This window comes from Salvelinus fontinalis, chromosome 27, assembly GCF_029448725.1.
Source record: "Salvelinus fontinalis isolate EN_2023a chromosome 27, ASM2944872v1, whole genome shotgun sequence".
Lineage (NCBI taxonomy): Eukaryota > Metazoa > Chordata > Actinopteri > Salmoniformes > Salmonidae > Salvelinus > Salvelinus fontinalis.
Window position 1 is genome coordinate 16,087,924 of NC_074691.1, and position 15,985 is coordinate 16,103,908.

Sequence of the window (15,985 nt, forward strand, 5' to 3'; positions counted from 1 at the left end):
CATTGTGTTCACATCATTCATTTTTCCCATAGGGGATTTTAGAACCATGGAGAGAAAGAGAAGACACTTGTATAAGATTCAGGAAAAGGTGGAGGCAGCGATATCCCTAGGCACAGTGAGAAAGGGAAAGACGTGGACACAGGAGGTTCAATAATACATTTAAATTAGTGGAGAAATATCGACTGGGAGGTGTGATAATTGTCAGGGGGAGATGGAGACAGTGGAACGTGTTATTTTTATTTATTTAACTAGGTAAGTCGGTTCAGGACAAATTATTATTTCCAATGACGGCCTACCCGGCCAAACCTCCCCTAACCGGACGACGCTGGGCCAATTGTGCGCCGCCCTATGGGACGCCCGATCACGGCCAGTTGTGATAGAGCCTGAGATCAAACCAGGGTCTGTATCGATGCCTCTAGCACTGAGATGTAGTGCCTTAGAGTGCTACCTCACTCGGGAGCCCCTCTATTTCAGTGCCAGAAATATGTGAGGGAAAGGAACCGAGTGTTATTAGATTTGAGGAGTAACAGGGTTTAAGAGCCAGGATTAAGTGAACTGCTGGGGAAATCTTCAGGGGATGTATTTAATTTATTATTTGGTTTTCTTAGGGAAACAAGATTATTGGGTAGGATTTAGACCTTCACTGTCTTTGGTCCACACTCCAGTCCAGTTGGTAGTGGTAATGCAGCTTAAAGTTGGTCGCCAACCCCCATATAAAATTCACAGAAGAAGAAGATTTTAAGACCAATTCAAACAAGGGGATTGTTCGAATGTTGCCGCCTACAGTGCAGCAGTGGAGGCTGCTGGTGGGCGAACGGCTCATAGTAATGGCTGGAACGGAGCAAATGGAATTGCATAAAACACATAGAAACCATTTTTGATGTATTTGATACCATTCCACCTATTCTGCTCCAGCCATTACCACGATCGTTCTCCCCAATTAAGGTGCCACCAAACTCTTGTTTGGTGCCACCTTAATTGGGGAGAACAGGTTATTTCTCTACTGACCTGGCGGGCATTGGAATGGGCTACAGCTGTCGAGATGAGCGAGAGGAGGAACTAGATTCTTATGAGGGGTTCATGGCTCTGTTTAAATGCATTTTCGATCATCCCGCGGAAGGCAGAGAGGAGGGTCTGCTTCAGCTACAGCAGGGGAATAAGACGGCTGCTGAGTATGCGCTCACCTTCCGAACAGTAGCAGCTTCCAGTGGATGAAATGATCCCGCGCTTTGCACGCTAATTCGAAGAGGTCTGCGCGAGGAGGTCCAGAGGGAACTGGCCTGTCGGGACAACAACCTGACCCTGGACGCACTCATTGCGATGGCCATCCGCCCGGATAACCTTCTCTGGGAGCGTCAGCATTCTCATGGCTTCTCTCCCTCCTTCGGCGAGTACTCGGGATCAGAGCCTGAACCCATGGAGGTAGGGGTCACACGCCTGTCCGCGGCAGAACGACGCAGACGGATACAGCTGGGGCTATGTCTGTACTGTGGGCAGAGAGGGCACCAACTCCAGGGGTGTCCGGTACGTCAGAATCCGGGATCCACTAGAGGAGTGGGACGGTCATGTGATGTTTCATCCCCTGGATCAGGAGTGAGTATTCCAGATTCAGCTCTTCATGCTAGACTCTTTTTGGTGTCCATCACTCTGTCTGACTGTCCCTCATGCCCTGTGTCTACAGCTTTAGTGGATTCCGGCCCTCCCTCAACATTACCATCTATCTACCTGCTCTCCTGTCCTTATACGGTTCAAGGTCTCGACTGTCGGCCATTAAGATCTGAGACCATCACACACATCACTCACCCTCACCGTGGAGTACAATCACCAGGAGAGCATCTCCTTCTTCAAGTGCACCAGTTCACAAAATCATCCTCGGCCTCCCTTGGATCCAACGCCATAACCCTACAATCAATCTCATGGTCGAGGATGAAAATCACAGAATGGTCACCTGAATGCCGGAAGACTTGCTTCCCTGTCCCCTGTGGAGCCACGTCGGTTGAGAGTCCTGTTGTTGCCCTTCAGCCCAACATCCCAGAGGAATACCAGGACCTAAAGGAGATATTCTCCAAGACCCGCGCTACTTGTCTTCCTTCTCATCACCCCTGGGACTGTGCCATCGACCTGTTTTCCGGTGCTACACCTCCGCGCAGACACATCTACCCTCTGTCTGTGGCTGAGACCCAGGCCATAAGGATTACATTCAAGAGGCGCTCCAACGAGGTTTCATCCGTACATCCACGTCCCCTGCGTCGGCTGGTTTCTTCTTTGTGGCCAAGGAGGGAGGATTACGCCCATGTATCGATTACCGAGGACTCAATGACATCACCAAGAAGTATCGGTACCCTCTCCCGTTGGTGCCGTCAGCCATCGAGCAACTCCGCAGGGCCCAGTTCTTCACAAAACTGGACCTGCGGAGTGCCTACAATCTCATCCGCATCCGGGAGGGGGATGAGTGGAAGACGGCGTTCAGCACGATGTCTGGTCACTACGATTATTTGGTTATGGCCTTTGGCTTAGCCAATGCTCCGTCAGTGTTCCAGGCATTCGTTAACGAGTTGTTCAGGGACATGCTCGGACGGCAGGCGATTGTATACATCGATGACATCTTCTTCTCGAACAACCTGAAAAATCACATCACCCAAGTTCGAGCAAGGCGGAGAAGTGCCAATTCCAGGGCTGTATCCTTCTTGGGTTATCAGATCAGCCCGCAGGGAGTGAGGATGGAAGACAAGAAGGTAGATGTGGAAAGGTCATAGCCAGTCCCAACCACCATCAAGGGGTTACGTTTTTTGGGGTTTGCGTCCTTCTACCACCACTTCATCAGGAACTTCAGCGCCGTCGCCACCCCTCTCGCTACCCGTCTCTGGTGTGGTCTCCAGCAGCCGACGAGGCCTTTCACCTCCGCCTCCTTGCTAAAACACCCAAGTCCCACGCTACCTTTTGTGGTTGAGGTAGAGGCATCGGAGGTGAGCGTGGGGGCAGTTTTGTCATAAAGACAGGGTAACCCATTGAAATTGTATCCTTATGCTTTTTCTCTCTCCAAGAAACTGTCCTCCGCAGAGAGGAATTACGACATCGGTGATCAGGAGCTCCTGGCGGTGAAGTTGGCATTAGAGGAGTGGAGACATTAGCTGGAGGGCGCCAAGGAACAATTCGTCATCCTCACCTACCATCGGAACCTAGAGTACATACGGACAGCGAGGAGACCGCGCCAAGGCAGGTGGACACTTTTCTTCACCAGGTTCGACTTCACGCTGACCTATCGCCCAGGTTCTAAGAACATCAAGGCCGATACTCTGTCCCATGTCTACGATTCGGGAGAGATTCCTGTCCAGAGAGCACCCATAATCCCATCCTCCTGAGTTGTGGGTCCAGTGGTTTGGGACGTAGATGTGGACATACACCAGGCTCTAGAGAGGGAGCCCGCACCCCGAAATTATCCTCCCGAGCGCATCTACGTTCCCACAGGGATAAGGGATCGGCTGCTGACCTGGGCACACACAGCTGTCATTGCTGGACATCCAGGTATTTCTCACACCATCCACTCCATCTCTGAAAAGTACTGGTGTTCCACCTTGGTACAGGATGTCACTTGGTATGTCAACTTCTGTTCCGTATGTGCACAAAAACAAGTCCCCCCGGAATGTTCCAGCAGGGAAGCTCCTGCCGCTTCCCGTGCCTCAGTGACCTTGGTCACATCTATCCACTGACTTTGTAACCGATTTTTCCACCTATTGATGGTTTCACCACCAATCTGGTGGTAGTGGATAGATTTTCCAAGTCATGTCGATTATTCCCTCTTCCTGGTCTCCCCACTGCTCTCCAGGTTGCTGAGGCATTCTTCCAGCAGGTCTTCTGGAATTATGGCCTTCCGGAGGACATCGTCTCCGACCGTGGCCCCCAATTCACTTCACGAGTTTGGAGGGCCTTCATGGAGAAGCTCGGGGTCACGGTCAGCCTCACTTCCAGGTATCAGCCTCTGTCCAACAGGCAAATGGAGAGGATGAACCAGGAGCTGGGGAGGTTCCTGAGGAGTCACTGTCAGGACCGGCAGGGTAAGTGGGCACGATTCCTTCCCTGGGCAGAGTACGCCCAGAACTCCCTACGTCTCTCCTCCACTGGGTTGACCCCTTCCAGTGTGTTTTGGGGTTACCAGCTGTCCCTGGCCACGTGGAAACTGGGCCAGACCTCGGCCCATGCGGTAGATGAGTGGTTCCATCCATCGTCAGAAGGAACAGGCATAATGCCACTGCAGTGAGACCCCTGTGTTCCATCCTGGGGACCGTGTCTGGCTCACTACCAGGAACATCCCACTCCGCCTGCCCTGCAAGAAGCTGAGCCCCCGGTTTGTGGGGCCGTTCAAGGTTCTCCGAAGGGTCAATGAGGTGACGTACAGGTTACAACTACCCAATCACTATCGTATCTCACCCTCTGTTCATGTCTCCCTGCTCAGGCCAGTGGTTCCTGGTCCCCTCGCTGATACTGTCCCCCACGACACACCTCCACCCCCCCTGGACATTGAGGGAGGTCCGGCGTACTCTGTCAGATCCCTACTGGACTCCCGATGTCGTGGGGGTTGGCTCCAGTATCTGGTGGACTGGGAGGGGTATGGCCCAGAGGAGCGGTGTTGGGTTCCGGTGGAGGACATTCTATATTACTATACAAAAGCGCACAGATTTTTCTGCTTTTCCATTTTAGGAATTAGACAAGCACAAAATGTAAAACAGCATATTGTGATTTTTGGTGTCACACCCTGATCTGTTTCACCTGTTTTTGTGATTGTCTCCACCCCCCTCCAGGTGTTGCCAATCTTCCTCATTATCCCTTGTGTATTTATACCTGTGAACACTGTTTGTCTGTTGCCAGTTTGTCAAGTCAACCAGCGTTTTTGTGTCAGCTCCTGCTTTTTCCCAGTCTCTCTTTTCTCGTCCTCCTGGTTTTTGACCCTTGCCTGTCCTGACCCTGTACCCACCCCCTGACCACTCTGCCTGCCCCTGAGCCTGCCTGCTGTCCTGTACCTTTGCCCCACCTCTGGATTACCGACATCTCCCTGACCTGAGCCTGCTGTCCTGTACCTTTGCCCCTGTTGCTGTAATAAACATTGTTACTTCGACACGGTCTGCATCTGGGTCTTACCTTGCTACCTGATAGGTGGGTGAGTTACAAATGGAGAAACAACTGGATGCGTAAGGTATTTTTATTATGAAATACTAGGTAAACTCCAGCAGAATGAGAGAGACACATAGACTCAAAACAAGGAATTCCGCCATGCCTAAACGCAGACATATCAACACCCTTGTCAATTTATATTGCTGCTGTCAATTATGAGCAGCACGTTTACCACTGCATTCAGTCTGAACCCCAGAATAAGCAGGAGTACAGTATTACACAGCTGGGGAAAAAAAGTCGCAAAAAAACAACAACACTTAGGTTTCTTACAGACAGGCCGCGGTAAGTGGCAAAGAGGTCTCATAGACTTCAATGGGAATAGGGTGGTGGGCGGCAAAACGCAAGCAGTTTTGCACACGCCGCGGTTTGTGGTGACTGGCCGCCGACCAGAATGCATCTTGTCAACCACTCAAACAATGCATTAATGACAACATTCCAGCTGCCAGCAACCGGGACAGCTGGTCTCTACACACAGCGGGTGATTTTTCTCATGGTTCATTTGCCGTTTGATAATATATCCTCTTAAATGTAATGTCAAAATGTAGATTTCCGCCTAAATAGGCATAACCAAAAGTAACTGCTATTCATGTGTAATTATATGATTCTGACACGCAAGAACTTGGTATATTTGGAAAGATGACATCTGGGAGATTATGAGGAAATGATCAGAAGATAGGAGCTATATAGTTCAGAATAAACAAGCTCAAGCACACACAAAATAACCGTTTTATTATTTTGAAAGTCATCTTTCATTGACAAGCTATAAGTTAATTATTGCTGACTAGAGCTGGAAACACATCAGATGGAAACCACACCTAAGGGATAATTTGATACCCCCCCATGTAGCTGTATCTCAAACACAGACCAAATCGAAGCTTACCTTGTAAGATGTTTGTTGAAAACAGGCAGACGAATAAGATATCCTCATGATCTGTGAAGTGCATGGCACAACAAGGTGAGTCCAAAAATGTCTTGTATGCTGCTGCATAAATTATGTAATATTCCAGGGAGATATGTATACTGTAGTTAAGAAAGTAATATTAAGTGTATGTTGTGTAGTAAGCTGTTAGTAGCCCATGTGCCTCAACCTAATAATTTGGCCCCGTTTCCCCTACTGTCGCCTACTGTTCTGACTTGGTAGTGCACATGTAGCCTATAGCCTGTTTTAGAGAAATGTAATCTTCAAATATTGTAAGAGCTTTCATTGTCTGCTTTTATGCTGAATAAATTGTTGTATTGACTGAGTCCGTCCTTCGAAATTACAGATTGCCTCTTATCCGCTCGTTGTCCCCTCATGGCATAGTTTGTACATCTCAATTGTCAGAAACCACATTTGTTTAAGCAAGTCAGCCATATCACTTGTTTTTTTCAAAGGCAGTAAATGAGGCTGAATGAACTGTTTCGCAGTTGGATGCTTCCCCACCAATTTCAATGTACTATTGAGCCTTGTGTGTCTCAGCCTTGTGACTATACTTTCCTCCCTTCTCTCTTGGCCTGAGGATCTTCCTGCTCCCACCTTTTCCTGGATCTTATACAGGTGTTTTCCCTTTCTCTCCCTGTTACACAACTCTTGCTACTTATTTTTAACTGCTGTTCTTATTAACCCCTTGGCTTCTGCTTTACTGATTGACAATTCCATCTCAACATTAGGATGTTTAAGAGCCTGCTTGGCGATCACATCCACCTCCTCATTCCCCTCTACTCCCACTTGAGCTGGTACCCAGAGGAACATCACAAATATCTCCATCTGTTTCATAACCAGAGATTTTTACCTTTGCCTTGATTTGGCAGTCTCCTTCAGATCATCATGGCCCTGGTGAGTGACGTGAAGCTTGAGTTTCAAGTTTTAATGTCACGTGCACAAGTACTGTGAAATAACTTTCTTGGCAGCTCAAAACCCAACAATGCAGTAATCAAAATGAATGTAGCACAAAAATTTACATAAAGTAGCGACAAACTTGTTGGATGCATTTGCTGTTTGTTTTGGTTGTGTTTCAGATTATTTTGTGCCCAATAGAAATGAATGGTAAATAATGTATTGTCATTTTGGAGTCACATTTATTGTAAATAAGAATTTAATGTTTCTAAACACTTCTACATTAATGTGGATGCCACTATGATTACAGATAGTCCTGAATGCACAAGACATGCTAACCTCTCACCATTACAATAAAGGGGAGGTTAGTGTTTTTGGGGTGTATGATATTTGTGCACCTGTTTTTAAATCATATATGTTAAGTAAAACAAACCATCCATATACAAACGTATACATACGAACAACTTACATGTACACACACAAACAATGACTACACTTGCCCAGAACCACATGCTCACATTATTGTTTGCCACTTGGACTTGAATTGTACAAAGACATACTTAGTTTCATGTCTTTTGTGTGTTTTTGTTAACCTTTTACTGCATTGGGCTAAATCAGGGTCCGTTTTGTGTTTCTTGGTAGTCTTAAAAATATATATTTTGAAACAAAAGTATACACCTTACACACATAGTTATGGGCTTAGCAAAAAGAAGACATATGTACAATGTCAGATATAGAGATGAAATGTATTCAATTTTGAGTTTGCATCCCAATATTACATTTTATATACAGTATGACAAAACATGTATTTTTACTGTTCTAATTATGTTGGTGACCAGTTTATAATAGCAATTAGGCACCTCTGGGTTTGTGGTATATGGCCAATATACCATGGCTAAGGGCTGTATCCAGGCACTACGCAAAAGAATATCCCTTAGCCGTGGTATATTGGCCATATACCACACCCCCTTGTGCCTAATTGCTTAAACAAACCACCACAAAATACCAGAAGACCAACCTTACAAAGCAAGGTTTTTAACCCCCCAACTTATTTCACAACCATAAATATTTCAAAACATGCAAGACACATTTTCTTCATGAAATGTCATTTTCTAGTAATTCAATTTCATATTTTAACCTTTGTGATTTGCTGGGAAAAAATGACATCCATTATGGTATGGGTCAGATTGACCCGCACGGTTTAAACCTACTCAAGACAGTCAAAGAATCAAGTAAAAACAGCCAAAACTTTATTTTATCTTGTCAGACCATTCAGAAAGAAGAAATACAATAACATTTGATTTCAAAAACTCTATATTTAAGAACTATTTGTTAAACATTTGTCCTTTCTCACAAACAAAGCATTTTCTGTTTGGAGCTCATTTTTGAGTGTATATGTCAGAGATCTGCTGCTCCCGCACTGAGAAAGAGACGTTTGGGAAGCTCCTTTTCACTCAAACATAAATATAAAACTGCAACCAGAACCAGTCAAAACCAAATACATCAAAGACACTTGTTTATTTTGGACCTGTGCAAATATCTATACACATGAAAGCCTCCGGGTCAACATCATGTTTGTGTACACAATCTACACAGACATTCCACAAGACATCAGCGTGTCCACATTTTGAAGTTAGGTTCATGACCCTAAATGAGGAAAAGTCATTTAATTTCATGGAGAAAAAGAGGGTAACTAGTATTTTAGACAACTAAAACGTGGAAATGGGTCAAATTGACCCGCAACATAATAGGAGGGTTAAAAAATGATACACTGTTTAATCGTGTAACATCCAACTTATTCAACCATCTTGAACAGCTGATAGCCATATGATATTAGCTTTTCAGAAATTAACTTTAGAATGGGGATGTAGCTCAGTGGTAGAGCGCATGCTTTGCATGTATGAGGCCCCGGGTTCAATCCCCGGCATCTCCAAGGTGGACCTTTTTTGCATTTCCATAGCACTGGTCTATTTGATGCGTTTCGATGTAATGCTAGCTTTGCTAACTGTTATTATATTTACAAATATTTTATCGTTAAAATGTAAAAAATATATATACCCAAGCTCTGGATATTTTCGTGCGTGCTGTCGTCAGACGTTTTTGGGTAACACGCCCACATACGTACCAGACAACTGTAACCAGGGAGAACGGATGTTTTGAAAAATGTCTGCCTCCCTTATCAACAGAACCAATTATAACGTTAGCTAACGTAAACAGCAGTAACTTCGGGATTATATTATATTTTATAAAGACTACACATTACATCAGTTACATAGATTATTATAGATTTCAACCATGCAACTAAAGCATCTGAAGACGCTTTTAACGCCCCAAGTAAGCTCGGCCATTTTACTACTACAGTAGCTAGTAACGTTAACCACCACAGCTAACGTTAGCTAACAAACTAGAATGCTTTGATGACTAACGTTAGCTTGCTGCTAGCCCTAGTATGCCTCAATATGTTATGTACTGAATTTTCTACCTCCAGCTTCACCGTAAATGTATATATTGCTGCCACCAGCCCCACATTGAAAGTCAGTATTACAGGATAGCAGTCTCTTGTTTTTCTGCATCACACTAAACAGAAATCTCCACACTTAGTGCCCTTTGTGCCTTTAGGTCTCCAACCTTGGCTATTGCTGTTATCTGTCCCTTCATCTCACAGCACTTTTCTCAATCTGGTCATGTCTTTCGAACGGTCTGATGACACACATGTGGTGCAGAGTATACTGTAACTTTGGCACAGTTAACGTTACTTATTCAATTCCCACCTTAAAAGGGAACAGCATAGGTTTCTTCACCAGCGACGATAGTCCAGAGTAATACAGATGTGAAATGTATACAACTGCATCCCGATGAGATTCGGTTTCATGTGGCGATATCCAGATGAACAATGTCTTTGTGCATCTGCATTGCTTGCTGTTTGGGGTTTTAGGCTGGGCTTCTGTATAGCATTTTGGGACATCTGCTGATGTAAAAAGGGCTTTATAAATACATTTGATTGATTGATTGATATCTAGCAAGCCTCAGCATGTGTCCTTAACTAGCTAGATAACTTTTTACTAACGTTAGCTAATTTATGTCATTTTTTTTCTTCAACTGAAGGTTCTAGAGGTCAAATCAAATCAAATGTATTTATATAGCCCTTCGTACATCAGCTGATATCTCAAAGTGCTGTACAGAAACCCAGCCTAAAATCCCAAACAGCAAGCAGTGCAGGTGTAGAAGCACAGTGGCTAGGAAAAACTCCCTAGAAAGGCCAAAACCTAGGAAGAAACCTAGAGAGGAACCAGGCTATGAGGGGTGGCCAGTCCTCTTCTGGCTGTGCCGGGTGGAGATTATAACAGAACATGGCCAAGATGTTCAAATGTTCATAGATTACCAGCATGGTCAAATAATAATAATCACAGTAGTTGTCGAGGATGCAGCAAGTCAGCACCTCAGGAGTAAATGTCAGTTGGCTTTTCATAGCCGATCATTAAGAGTATCTCTACCGCTCCTGCAGTCTCTAGAGAGTTGAAAACAGCAGGTCTGGGACAGGTAGCACGTCCGGTGAACAGGTCAGGGTTCCATAGCTGCAGGCAGAACAGTTGAAACTGGAGCAGCAGCACGGCCAGGTGGACTGGGGAGAGCAAGGAGTCATCATGCCAGGTAGTCCTGAGGCATGGTCCTAGGGCTCAGGTCCTCCGAGAGAGAGAAAGAAAGAGAGAATTAGAGAGAGCATACTTAAATTCACACAGGACACCGGATAAGACCGGAGAAGTACTCCAGATATAACAAACTGACCCTAGCCCCCCGACACATAAACTACTGCAGCATAAATACTGGAGGCTGAGACAGGAGGGGTCAGGAGACACTGTGGCCCCATCCGGACAGGTCCAAACAGGAAGGATATAACCCCACCCACTTTTCCAAAGCACAGCCCCCACACAACTAGAGGGATATCTTCAACCATCAACTTACCATCCTGAGACAAGGCCGAGTATAGCCCACAAAGATCTCCGCCACGGCACAACCCAAAGGGGGGCGCCAACCCAGGTCAGGGTGTGTAGACTTGTTGGTGTGGGTCCAGAGGCAGGATTGAAGAAAAACACTGCCAGGTTCACTGAGGCTACAGCTAGTTACCCGTGTGAAGTAACTATACTGACATGGTATCCAATTTGTTGTCCCTTTACCACAGGAGGGAGCTGCAAAAGTTACTTGTATGACATGGGCACCGAATAATGTCAAATTTGCTGTATGCACTGTGGACAGAGTGGTCTTACTGTACGATGAGCAAGGAGAGAAAAGGGATAAGTTCTCTACTAAGCCTGCAGACTCTAAGGTTAGTAGGCATCTCAGTTGTCAAGTTTGACTATCATGCAATCCTCTCATCAATTATGTACACACCACTTTTTGTCTGACCAGTTTGATACCGGAAGCTTTTCCCAGAAACACTCACACACAGCTTGCAACTGAATCTGGATTTTCGATAGAGTGATAATGTTTTTGTGATATTTATCTTTTTGCAGTATGGAAAGAAGAGCTATGTTGTCAAGGCCATGGCATTTTCTACTGACTCAACAAAAATTGCCATTGCCCAAACTGATAACATAATCTATGTCTACAAAATCGGAGAGGAATGGTAAGAATGCTTCTGGTATTTGTAATTAGGCTGGGTTTGGATTCACAGATGGCCCTCTCTACCATCTCTTTGTCTCAAGTGTGATGTTTCTTCTTTATTTCTCACAGGGGTGAGAAAAAGGTCATCTGCAACAAATTTGTACAGACAGTAAGTAATCACACATTTCTGGGATGAGATAGAACTATGTTCAAGCTCTCTTTTGAGTTATTTACCAAAATACAAACAACAGTCAATTTAAAAGTCAATTTAAAACCAATCTCATTGTGTTTCAGAGTGCTTTGACTTGTTTGCTATGGCCAGCAGAACACGCTATCGTTTTTGGATTAGCAGAGGGAAAGGTAAGTAATTTACACAATCCATGTTTTTTTACTGCCAGTATTTTCAATAACAGGAAGTACTATGAGTTTTCAGAACATTGTGTTGGATCTTGATATGTTTTGTTTGCTTCCTCCCAGGTTCGCCTTGCCAACACAAAAACAAACAAGTCATCTACGGTCTACGGAACAGATTCCTATGTTGTCTCATTGACATCGAAGTATGTGCCTTTCTTTTTCTTTCTTTAAACCCTCTCATTCAAAGTTATAGTCTGATGTTGTAGCTCTAATGCTGTACTCCTTTCTGTCTGCTAGTGTTTCTGGGAAGGGCATGCTCTCAGGCCATGCAGACGGGACTGTTGTAAGATATTTCTTTGATGACGAAGGCTCAGGAGAATCTCAGGTACTCTACCCAATACTGACATTAAATCATTCCAATGTGTCCCTGAGAATTTTCTCATAGTACTCCTTGGGTCAAACCTTTTGCTCTCACATTTCACTGTTAAAAAAAATACATCTTTGCAGGGCAAATTGTTGACCCACCCTTGCCCACCATATGCCTTGGCATGGGGCACCAATAGCATCATAGTGGCTGGATGTGACAAGAAGATAGTTGCCTATGGCAGGGAGGGTCACATCCAGCAGACTTTTGACTACAGCCGAGACCGCTCGGAGAAAGAGTTCACTGTGGCTGCCACCAGTCCCAGTGGACAGTCTGTGGTCATTGGCAGCTATGACCGGTCAGTCTTCATTTTGATACATCAGTATACAAGTAATAAGCATGATATTACAAACTTATCTTACATTGCTTGGAAGCAGGAAGTTCTGAGTGATAAGCTGTTTTGTTCAAATGATGTCATTTCAGATTGAGAGTCTTCAACTGGGGTCCTCGGAAAGGTGCATGGGATGAAGCATCCCCTAAAGAGATTCCAAACCTGTACACCATCACTGCCTTGGCCTGGAAGAAGGATGGCTCACGCCTCTGTGCAGTGAGTAACCATACATGAACGAACACACCGGTTCGCAACAGTAATGAAATACTTGATTTAGCTCCCAGTACTGTGTAAAGTAGACTACACGTTGCCTTTCACAGCTTTTTGCAATTCTAACTTTTGTGACAGCTTCATAAACATGTTTTTGTCAATCCCTGTGTTCAGGGTACACTGTGTGGGGGAGTGGAACAGTTTGACTGCTGCCTACGGAGGAGCATCTACAAGAACAAATTTGAGATGACTTATGTGGGACTGAGTCAGGTATGTTGTGGTATTCACCGCCTTCAGTTCAGAACGATAGCGGGGCACTGCAGTTAATCTGACAGGGAATGTTCAACTTGAGTCCTTGAGTTGTGGCTCAGAGACATGGTTGTATTGAGCTTAACTTATCATCACAACACCCTCCCAACAGTTCTTTGTCACTTATTTCCTTGCTGGTTGGAGGCTCTGACTAACTAACTGAACAATGTGTCTCCAGGTGATTGTAAAGAACCTGTCTACAGGGATGCGGGTGGTCCTGAAGTCCCACTATGGCTATGAGATAGACGAGGTGAAGATCATGGGGAAGGACCGCTATCTGGTGGGCCACACTTCTGATACCCTGCTACTGGGAGATCTGGCCTCCAACAAGCTCAGTGAGGTATGATGGTCTGGCCATTCACTAATCCTTTACTCTGCTAGTTAAGGTAATTATTTATCTACCTGCTCATGTGTGTGGTATACAGACTCGAATTTTAAGTGAGCCGTTGGAAGAATCAAGACAATAAGTGCAAGAGATGTTTTTTATGGGCCACTGTCCCCTCCTTTATGCGAATATTTTTGCATATTGTCTGTGGCACAGTGAGAAACAAATTGCTCTATTAGAAGTTCCAAGGACTTGTTTTAAAAGTTCAAGGGCTGTCACGGTTCGATGTGCTAATCCCTGTTTAACTGAGAGTTTTCAAAGAGCCTTCACTGGAGCTGGAGTGCTGCTGTCGAAAATGACAGACATACGCGATAACAGGCTGCAGTATATGTGTGTGTAATGTAGTGTAAAGCAGGAAGTGACGCCCACCGCGCTTCGCCCCAAGTAAACAAAGATCCCTCTGCAATTCTTTTTTCAGGTTGCATGGCAAGGCTCCGGGGGGAATGAAAAATTCTTCTTTGAAAATGAAACGGTACAATTCCATTCTTCTGTTCCTGTTTAGCTTTGTCTGCAGTTTATGTGCTGTAGTGAGGAGTTTTCAGGTTCTGCAATCCCAATTTATGAATAATAAAATCCACGTCATGTCCCTGTTAACTGCCTGTCATTGCTTCTTGAACATAGGAATTCCGAATGTTCTCCTAATGGTAGAGAGTCAGCTGCTGACTGTGATGTGTTGTGTCAGGTGTGTATGATTTTCAACGCTGGGGAGCTGACGCTGGTGGAGTACGGCAGCAATGACATCCTGGGATCAGTGAGAACTGAGTTCATGAACCCACATCTAATCAGGTTGGCTTTCACTCATTCTCCTTGTAATGCATATATTTATAGCATATTATATTATAGAAAGCAGTTGCATTTTCTAATGTCACTGAGACATTTTTGCTTGTCTTCTCCTCTTATGTGAAAAATGGTCACTAGGTGGTAGTGTTGAGCTTTGTTTGTACATGACAGTCGAGCATACTTTGAATGCATGAGAAGGGTAAGCGTTTTGCATGCAGCTGTCAAGTCAGTTTTCAGTGCACAAAGTTAGTCATTACAAATCCATCCTAATGTATTCAGGGTGTCAAGATTGTCAGATTGGAGATATTTCTGTGCTAATGTTTGGATGTTCAGTTTTAACATTCCCCCTCTGCTTACGTATATGTCTACCCCACACTGTGTCTGCATCTCTAGTGTTCGTCTCAATGAGAGGAAACAGAGGGGGGTTGAAGGCAGCAAAAAGTTAGCTTACCTGATTGACATCAAGACCATTGCCATTGGTAAGTGTGTGTGTGTGTCATGTCATGAATATGTATGATGCAGAGTGTATGCTCCTATGAGATGGTGAACCGAGGACACGAAGACATGATTTCTGTGCTGCAGAAGGTTTGTCTTCTGGTCAAGGTCAAGCCAAGGTTATGACTCTGGTGCTTGTTGACTACAGCTTTTATTCTCAGGCCTTTAGTTTTTCCAGAAAGGTAAACTCGTGTCATGTGTTTTTCTCTAGGCTATTACTATCTAGTGAAGGAATTTGCATCCAAAGTGACCATGTGAAATAATTGCTAAATATTTGAACTAAAAGTGTCGGTCACCTTCACTCCAAGGCCAAGTTCCAGCCCAGCCCTCCCATCCATTCTTATCTACAGATAAAGAGATTCTAACACACAAAGACGCTGACCTGCCCTTTTTGTGATGGATGATACCCATTCATGTAAAGGCAGGCAGGCGCTGCTCCGAGCGACTTGGTCCCCACGTTGCTAGGTATTGATTAGGTAAACGACTGTTTGATTTTAGCGGGCCCACACCGTCCCTCTCTTATCCCACTCCTCCCCTCTCTCCCCTCGGGCAGCCTGAGACGCTAGCGCCTGTGAGGGCCGGTAAAGAATGATGCTGAGACAAACAGGCATATGCCGCTTCCAGATAACGGGCCTTTCAATTAGGCGCTGACCCCATGGTGGGCGGGGTGGTGGGCAGCAGTGTAGAGTCTAAAGCACGGCCCAAGCCCAGACCCCGCCACAGTGCAGGGCTGAGCTGAGCGCCATCTGCCCAAGCCCTGTCCACTTCCTGTGCTAATTAAGTCCAGGCATGTCCTTCTGTCGCTGCCGAACAGTTTTTTTGTTCAGGTGGTGAAAATGAGAAACAACCTCCATCCAATTTATTTCTCCCCTTCGAATGACAGGAGCAGTTTCTTTTTTTTTTGTTGCTTCTCCCCTCCCTCCCTCTTTCCTTCCCTCCCTCGCTCTGAAAGTGTAAATTGGAAAATGCCTTTTTAGCTTCTCAGAAGCTTGATTACAGAATAAAAGGAGAAGCGATGCCAGGCCTCTCTGTCACATGATTCATTAGAGAATCATAGATGTTTGGCAGAGTGGATGTATACTACTGTGAACATTGAAATATTAATATTGC

The 15,985-nt window shown here is 45.0% G+C and overlaps 1 protein-coding gene and 1 non-coding gene across 3 annotated transcripts in view; both read left to right on the forward strand.

Moving 5' to 3' along the window:
• Positions 1–8,846: 8,846 nt before the first annotated feature.
• trnaa-ugc (transfer RNA alanine (anticodon UGC)) lies at positions 8,847–8,918 on the forward strand. The gene has a single exon. It is a non-coding gene; the product is annotated as a tRNA-Ala (tRNA).
• A 181-nt stretch (positions 8,919–9,099) lies between these two features.
• Positions 9,100–15,985, forward strand: part of ift172 (intraflagellar transport 172) — a 28,734-nt gene continuing 21,848 nt past the window's right edge. For both annotated transcript variants that reach the window (XM_055885012.1, XM_055885013.1), the window contains exons 1-14: positions 9,100–9,319; positions 11,166–11,309; positions 11,497–11,609; positions 11,717–11,756; positions 11,882–11,947; positions 12,065–12,144; positions 12,239–12,326; positions 12,449–12,663; positions 12,789–12,912; positions 13,081–13,176; positions 13,394–13,555; positions 14,019–14,072; positions 14,283–14,386; positions 14,774–14,859. In XM_055885012.1, the coding sequence (XP_055740987.1) occupies positions 9,281–9,319; positions 11,166–11,309; positions 11,497–11,609; positions 11,717–11,756; positions 11,882–11,947; positions 12,065–12,144; positions 12,239–12,326; positions 12,449–12,663; positions 12,789–12,912; positions 13,081–13,176; positions 13,394–13,555; positions 14,019–14,072; positions 14,283–14,386; positions 14,774–14,859 (1,411 nt within the window). In that variant the 5' untranslated portion in view covers positions 9,100–9,280. The remainder of the gene's footprint in view (positions 9,320–11,165; positions 11,310–11,496; positions 11,610–11,716; positions 11,757–11,881; positions 11,948–12,064; positions 12,145–12,238; positions 12,327–12,448; positions 12,664–12,788; positions 12,913–13,080; positions 13,177–13,393; positions 13,556–14,018; positions 14,073–14,282; positions 14,387–14,773; positions 14,860–15,985) is intronic.